This window comes from Triticum urartu, chromosome 7A (genome assembly GCF_056163025.1).
Source record: "Triticum urartu cultivar PI428250 chromosome 7A, HENAU_Tu73, whole genome shotgun sequence".
Taxonomy (NCBI): domain Eukaryota; kingdom Viridiplantae; phylum Streptophyta; class Magnoliopsida; order Poales; family Poaceae; genus Triticum; species Triticum urartu.
In genome coordinates, this window is record NC_141879.1 from 745,367,847 (window position 1) to 745,376,527 (window position 8,681).

At 42.6% G+C, this 8,681-nt stretch overlaps 1 protein-coding gene and 1 pseudogene across 1 annotated transcript; both read left to right on the top strand.

Moving 5' to 3' along the window:
* The first annotated feature begins 4,702 nt into the window (after positions 1–4,702).
* On the top strand, positions 4,703–6,107 carry LOC125522637 (glucuronoxylan 4-O-methyltransferase 1). The gene has a single exon (XM_048687687.2). It carries the CDS (start codon positions 4,909–4,911, stop codon positions 5,815–5,817), a length of 909 nt encoding a protein of 302 aa, XP_048543644.1. The 5' UTR covers positions 4,703–4,908; the 3' UTR covers positions 5,818–6,107.
* A 608-nt stretch (positions 6,108–6,715) lies between these two features.
* LOC147962662 (uncharacterized) lies at positions 6,716–8,681 on the top strand (annotated as a pseudogene).

An 8,681-nucleotide genomic window follows, 5' to 3' on the forward strand; every position in this document is an offset into this window, starting at 1 on the left:
AACTCGGTGTACCGAAATAAAAAAAAATGAAAATATACTTTGCATGTGCCTAATCTACATGAGAGAGGGTCAATGAATTTTCATATATATGTTAGAACTTAATGCCACTTTTTGAACTAGAGTTAGTAATAGTGGATTCTTGGACATTTTTGTGGCTACTGGATAATGTATTTTATACATAAATTAATCATCATGTTTAAGTCATTTGGATGTACTAAACATGGTTTTGCGATTTGAACATAAAATTTACAAGACACAACACATACAACAAAATTAGGCGAATGCTATAAGTTTATGTGTCAACAGCCGCATTCATTTGTATGAGACATGAGAAGATAAGGGGGATGCACCCATCTACAAGACCGACATAATCTTCTATCTCATGGTGTACGAGATTATAGAAACTAGAAGCAGGTTTGACATACTATGTAGAAGGGAAAATCGCCTCTCTTCTTAATGGTCCTGATGGGCCAGTTTATTCCACTAAAGACATGCTTGAAATTGCTACTATCTTCTGTAAGTACCTTTTGGGGCTTGAACTTAAACCTAACATACACCTGGGTGAAATTTTTTGGTCAGATGAGGAGTTGGTCTATAAAGTGAAAAAAAATCTTCTGGAAAAATTCTTCTCTGAGCAGGAAATTAAGGAAGCTATCATGGGTTCCTATGCTAGTGTGCCTCCATGGTCAAAGATTATTTTCTCCATGTCAATCTACATTTGCGTGAGGGAGGTTCATTCTTGGGAGTTTTTTTACATCTCATGAAACTATAGTTGTACAATGCTGGTAAGCCTGGGGTTATCCTCAAACTAGAATATGAAAAAGTGTATGACCGGGTGAACTTGGATTTCCTAGTGGAGATGCTAACCTCTAGGGGGTTTGGAAAAGATGTAGATTGGGTGGATTCTTTATATTCTACAACAAAGCTCCTTTTATGTTTGGATAAATGATGTTAATGGTTCCTATTTTGTTGGTGGCAAAGGCTTAAAGCAAGGAGATCCTCTATCCCCCATGCTTTTCAATTTACTAGCTGATGTTTTCTGTCGTGTGATGGCCAAAAGCTTTCAAAGAAAATATTATTTCTGGGATAATTCTCATATAATACCTAGTAGCATATTAAGTTTGCAATACGATGATGATATGATACCATTGCTTGACACGAACCGCAATTATGCTAGAAATATAAAAAAATATTATCATGTTTTGACCAGTTATCTAGTATGAAGATTTACTATGACAAATGTGACTTATTTACAATTAATCTTGATGCTGAGCTTCTAAGATTTTATCTCAAAAAAATGTTGCATGATTGGCTCCTTTCCTCTCAAGTATCTGCGTGTTCGCTTGCACTATCTTAAACTTCGGAGAGGGGACATTCAACCTATTATAGATAAGATAATCAAGAGAATTTGTTGGTGGAGGGCAAACTTCTTAGTTATGAAGCCAAATTGGTTTTGCTGCAAACACTAGCATTCCTATGTATCCGATGCCAATTATTAAATTGCTAAGTGGGCGATTATTGCAGTCACTTCACAAATGGCTCAATTTTTCTGGGGAATCTTGGAGATACTCATAGATATCACCTAGAAAATTGGGGGCTTGTGTCCCAGAAAAAGGGCTTGGGAGTTTAGGTGTTCTGAATTTAGTAGATTTTAGCATGGCTCTTTTACCTTCTTGGGCCAGGGATTTTTTATGAGTGAAAACAAAAATTGTATTGCACTACTGAACTACAAGTGCAAAACGTGTAAGCATGTCTTTGGTCTAAAACAAACATTGGGTCCCCTTTTTGGATGGGTGTGACTTGGGCTCTGGCTAGGGTTCAACCTTTTTATAAATGGTATATTGGGAATGGTAACTTCATTGGCTTTTCCATGACATTGGGTAGGTGCTACAACTTTAATGACATACTTTTGGGATGTATTTGATATCTGCTAACAACAAAATTGTCATGTTGCGCAGTTTGGTAAAGATGTACTCTTAAGTTGTCCTTTAGGAGGTGTGTGGATGTTGGTTTCCTAGTTAGGTGGCATGATATGTTGGTTGTCTTGTTGACCTATATTCCTAATGCTAATGCTGATTAACCTTTGTGGATGCTTAACCTTCTAGGGTTTATTTTGTTCATTCATTTTATAACATGATTAATTGGGAAGGGGGTTGTACACCTATTTGGAAGAATTTTGGTAAATTATTGTTCTCCATAGTTATTTGATTTTGTGTGATTGGCCTTCTACAATAAAATCTTAACAAGAGATAACTTGAGCAAAAGATAACATGTAGATGGTTTGACTTGTCTTTTTTTGTGGCGAGGCCGAGTCTATTCACCACCTACTCTTTGATTGTCTTGTCACGAAAGAGATTTGGAGGGATGTTGCAAAGTTCTTTAACTTCAAAACTCCTTGTAACATATCTGATCTATCTATTTTGTGGTGTGCCAAAAATAAAAAAGTTTATGGTTGGTATATCATGTGTTGTTGTAATGTCGGGCTTATTGACATTGTGGAATTTGTGATCTTGTTTTCAGGGTGCGGTATGGAAAAATACCCAAATTCTTCTTGGAAGAGTAAGTGTGATGCTTCATCAATAGAGCATTCTTTGTGTGGATAGTCAATCAATCTTATTGAGAAAGTATATGTTGCTCCTGGATCAGCAAAGAGGAGAGCTTATGAACATCGCTTGGAGACGATGATATGGGCAGGCTAAAGGAGTGACAAGTGAGGCTTCATCCTGAGAGCGTTCGATCTAAAACGTTGATGGCCTATAATAGTTAGCCTGACTGATTAATTTCCTTTCCTTCATTGCGTTTGAGATATTTCATATTGTCCCCCAACTTTTGTGGCTAGATGCGGGGGTTTAAGTTTTTTTAGGTGGGCTGCTTTGGCTCAGCCCGAGCGATGTGAACAGTTATGTGGCTTGTTTCCCCTTGTTTTTAATAAAATGGGGTGGGGGCCCCTTTTCTTCAAAAAAATAGGAACTATGCCAGGGACTCCCGAGTCAAATAGACTAAGGAGATTTACTTTTCTTAGTCATTAAGGATTTGATGTCTGCGTCGGTTTCAATCCTGGAGGCCAATACAGGTCACATACAAAAGGACCCAAAGGCTTAAGAAGAAGATGCATCTTCTTGATTTAGGGGAGCAGAAGATCTATCTTTTCCATGTCATATACAAGCCACAACCACTAGTAGAGAATCGAGCATTACAAGCGGTTTTGGTATATCGAGCGGTGGTGGTTTCCCATTCTGCCTCAAAGCCTGTGTAGCTAATACTCGATCTGGCGCATTTTGGAAATCGCCTCCAGTACCTCAAATAGCACAGGAAGTTTCAAATATATAACCTCTTGTAATATGCCTTGTGTTTTACAGGCGGTTTGGTACCAATAACCGTTTCTAGTTATGTATGTAAATGATCTAATATTTTATTACTAGTTCTGTACCCATGCCAATGAGATGAAACACTATAATACATAAGTACAAAGAAAACTTATCATTCATTGTAGTATCCATAGTACAAGTCTATTAATTACAACTTCAGATGAATCAAAAATACTGAAATATTACAAAAGTTTTACAAGTCCAAAGTCATCCTAGTGAAGGGACGTGAAAAGCTGAGATCGGTCCAATACTAGTCAACCAAAATACTTGAAAGCAATTAGTGAAATAGCGTATGTAATCAAACTTTATCAACAGTTAGAGATGCCTTATATTTATTTCTCCATTCCGGAATCAAAATTAGTTCCTCCTAAACAATTTAGTTGAGTTATCCTCAACATGCAGTCTCTTCTAGATGCATTAGGGTTGAATTTGCAAAGCAATACAAATCTTCTATATCTAAATAGCTAGCCCCCACTAATTATTTCTCTCAACATGCAAGCATGCCACATCAACGCACAACATGCATACGAAAAGGCCCACCCCGTCTACCATATGCCTCTCAACATGCAAGCATGCCACCTCATCATGCAACATGCATGAAAAAGAGACCCATTTCAACATGCAAACATATATAAGAATTTTCATTCGATTATGATTTAATAAAGATTTTACAATTATATGTATTACAGTTTTAGCCTGTTATATTATTACTTCAAATATTCATGTTTAATCACATTGAAATTTGCAAAATATTCCCGCAACAATGTGCGGGGTATCATCTATTATCAATAGAAGTGGAAGACCAAATAAGGACAAACTAATTTATAGAATCCAGAAATTCAGAGAAATCCAGAAATTCCCCTTCTTCCAGTTAGAGATGACAACCGAGTATCCTGACTTGAACAACAATTAGATAGAAAATATTATCCTGAAGTATTAACTTAAATCAATATTCTCTCTGTTCTAAAATATAGTGCATATAATATTTTTTTGAAGTGTAAAATTTGACAAAGTTTATTGCAAAATATAAACATCAATAATGCTAATTAAATACAGCATAAAAATACGGTGCGCTTTATTATCTAATAATATTTATTTGGCTCCATTTGTATCTAGATTTTTTGATTTCCTAATGGATTTTTAGTTTTTTTAGTAACTAAAGGAGTTTTAGTCTAGCAGTTTTTTCTGGGAACAAGACAAAAAATAAAAGAGAGAATAAAATACTGTAGACGCAGGCACCACATTCGGCCCATTCCAGGCCATCTACCGAAAAAGAGCCCCAGAAGACAAATGATCCATCCGTCCGCCCGTCTCCATCCATCCACCCTACACCAAAGTTTGCAGGTCTCTTGTCCTCGTCACCAAATCCCATCATCACAATCGATCTGAGCCTCCCTCCATTACCAATCTTTCAACGCCATTCCTTCAAGCATCATCATCGCCCCGCCTATAAACCTCTCGCGAACCAAGAACCGATTGGAGTAGGACGGGCAACAAGGAGAACCGTGGAGGCTTTCTTGGTCGCTCGCTGCCCGTCCGTATGTCCATGTCGAGCCCGGTGCACGCCCGGAAGGCCCTCCACCTAGTCGCCATGAAGGCCAAGCTGCAGAGCTTCCTCGGCCTCCGCCTCCTCGTCGTGGCCGCCCTCGCCGCCTTCCTCCTCCTCTTCTCCGCGCGCACGCTCTTCTCCTCCTCCTCCTCCCCCGGCTCTGCCGCCTCCTCGCACCTGCACCTTAGCGGCGACGGGTCGTGCTCCAAGCTGCCGGCGCCGGTGGCCGACGCGCTGGTGCACTACGCGACGTCCAACTCGACGCCGCAGCAGACGGCGGCGGAGATCGGGGTGTCGCTGCGCGTCCTGCAGCGCCGCTCGCCCTGCAACTTCCTGGTGTTCGGGCTGGGCCTCGACAGCCCCATGTGGGCGGCGCTCAACCACGGCGGCCGCACCGTGTTCCTCGAGGAGGACGCGTCCTGGATCGCCTCCGTCCGCGCCAAGCACCCGGGCCTCGAGTCCTACCACGTCGTCTACGACACCCGCCTCACCGAGGCCGACGACCTCATCGCGCTCCGGGACCACCCGGGCTGCACCGCGCAGCCGGACCTCGCCGCCGCCGCCGAGGCCTCCTGCCGGCTGGCGCTGCGCGGCCTCCCCGCCGCGTTCCACGAGGTGGAGTGGGACCTCGTCATGGTGGACGCGCCCACGGGGTGGGTGCCCGAGGCGCCCGGGAGGATGGGTGCCATCTACACCGCCGGCATGGTGGCGCGCGCGCGGCGGCCCGGCGACGGCGCCACCGACGTGTTCGTGCACGACGTGGACCGGACGGTGGAGGACAGGTTCTCCAAGGCGTTCCTCTGCGAAGCGTACCTCGCCGAGCAGGTCGGCAGGATCAGGCACTTCGTCATCCCCAGCCACAGGGAGAAGCCCGGCACGCCCTTCTGCCCTCTCAGTTAATTTTTTTTATTATCGTCCAGTGTACTAGCATGACTAGCTGCACTTACCTTGATCAAGCATACCTCAAGACACAGCATATATAGACTGAAGCCCAGTTCATACATACACCATTATATTGGAGGTAATTATGTTGCACTTGATCCGGTCCGTCGGATCGAGAAACGATCGGTTCATGATCGCATAGTCCAGAGATCAAGAGTGGAACCTGTGTCAGGCAAACAATATGTTGTAATTATCCATTATCTTCATTAAAGTTGTACTCCATTTTTGCAAGATATTTTCTTTCTTTCTATCTGGCTCATAATGGAGATCCGAGGATAATGAGATTTATTTGTTTGTAGCAATAATACCAACTCTGATGAATATGAATACTACTTGCAATTTATGGTAAGGCAACTTATACAAGTTACTAATCTGTTGGAAAATGCAGGATAATTGCATGATCAGGTGAGTGAGTACAACAATTTGGTAACGAGGTTAAATCGTACACTACTAGAATCGGCTACTTTGCTGAGTTTTTTTTTTTTTGAAACGGAACTACTTTGCTGAGTTTCGAGGATAAAACTCGACATTGTGTTGCGGAGATATGTTCTCGGCAAACAATACTTGGCTGGAAGTACGACGGCACTCATTAATTTGCTGAGTTTTTATAACTAGACACTTGACAAACACCTAAACTAAACAGCCTTTGCCGAGTTTCGGGAAACTAGAACTCAGCAAACTACCACGTAGATGGAACGACCCGTACACGACGGTGCATCACGGTAAGATCTTTCTGCTAGTGTGAAACCCAGCGGTCCTTGGACGATTAGCAGCGTGACGCGTGGTGCATGTGTTCACGTGTTTTACTTTGTTTTTTGAAAGAAAGTACTTCTTCATGTGTGTTCTTCCTTTCTAAATGGCCAGCTGGACGCTGGCAGCAGCAAGGGAGGTGGAGCTTCGTGGCGATCCGTGCAGCGGGTACACTCCCGACGGGATCTCACATGGGTTAACGTGAGCTAGCCATCCTATGTTGATACTGTTCTCTCTGTCTCATAATATAAGATCGTTTTTGGCATCCTCCGCCCCATAATAAGATAGTTTTTATGTCAAAAAAATGCTCTTATATTATGAGACGGAGGGAGCAGAATTAATATAGGCTGTGAGCAGTAGTCTAGGTCGCTTTGGCAGCATGTGGCATTGGTTGCTGTATTCTGTTGCTCGTCCATAGGGCAATGAAACGAAGCGATGACACTCACAGAAAAGAACATCTATCAATGTTATTGTCCGGGTCAGATGACAGAATCTCGACAAGTGAACACTGACTGATTCGGCCCAGCCAGATTCGAGTCCACTACTAGTTAGCGTTGATCTTTCTCCCATCCTAGTAACGATGGAAACATCAGGTGCGCATCCCTAGCTAGAACCTCGAATTGAGTTTGAATCGTGAACGAGTTCCAAGAATTTGATACTAGTAACCATCGAGGTCAAGAACGTGCGTATTAGTACGTGTTTCAAATGTGACATGCAAGTGTATTCTTACTTTTTTCTATTAAAAAAATACATACAGGAGACAAACCAGTACACAAAGATTCCAGTTGCCACGGAGGGCGGCTTTGAACGTAGCAATTGAGCATCGCCACGTGTGACGGGACCAAGCAGTTGCGGAGCGTGCGTTGGTCGGGGCCGTGCCCTGAGCAGCTCCTAGATACTGTTGCCTCGTCAACAGATCAAATCGTTCATAAATGTTTGGATCAGACTGTGCAGATCTTTTTTGTCATCCACCGACAGTAATCAAAATTGTTCGGACCGGTCCGTATGTCTGAAATCCCAGAAACCGGCTGCAAACGAGGGGGGGTATGGGCCTCCGCCACGCCAAACGCTGACACGCCCTGCCCACCCAAATTCAAGTCGGAGCACACGCATTTGGACATTCACACCATTGTTTCCACGCGAAATCCCACCATTTTCCAGTACAGTGTTACCTTTTGTGACGAACAGTGTATAACCGCACTTCTCAATTATCAGATACTGGTGGTTTTTGGAAAAATAGAAATGTTTATTCCAGCCTGAAAAATGGTTTTGCACCTTATTTCGCGTATCTACTTCTAGATTTATTTTCAACTTATTTGCTTAATGATAGACTTCGTAGTACAATGACAAAAACATTGTTCCCTTATATTTTTTGCCTCAAAAATATGGTATAATGTGTTTCGTGTAAAATAATACCCCTCTTTTCTTTCGAACCTGCAGAACAAGACTTGCTAATACAGTAGAGTAAATAAATGAAGCAACATATGTTGCAGTTAAATAGTAACAAGGCAGTCTTTGATAGTCTGACGAACAATCCCAAAGTACGGTTTGATGGGAAGTGTTTCTCTTACAAGGTAAATGCATCAACGATTATTTTTTAATCATGTCAATGAAATTACACCTTTTGATAAATGAAATATCTTTTCATTGCCTAAAATGGCCATCATGCTGACCAAACTGCATTCTCTCTTGATCAGTGAACACATATAGTCTCTTATGGTTGTCAAAGCATGGACTTCCAGGAGGACATCACGTACCCAAATGATCCGAGATCAAAGGTCAATGTTGTGCTGACTTGAAGCAGTTGTACCGGGAGATGGAGCTGCCACGGGGCATGACCGACACTGAGAAGGAGCTCCTGTAAAATGGCCACAAGCCAGCGATCGACACGACATAGGGGCGTGCAGCTGCGTAGATCCATGGCCAACGACCTAAGCCCAAGGCCAAGAAGCAAAAAGAGATCACCAAAAGGATCAAGCTTACCAAGGCACATCTGTCTGAGCTATTTGATTTGCTATGCTAAAATCAATGGTGCGTAGGAGTTTCGGGGCATTTTGATCTTCATGTCCGGG

Coding starts and splice junctions, on each gene's coding strand:
- LOC125522637 (XM_048687687.2), top strand. CDS start 4,909: ATGTCCATGTCGAGCCCGGTGCACGCCCGGAAGGCCCTCCACCTAGTC.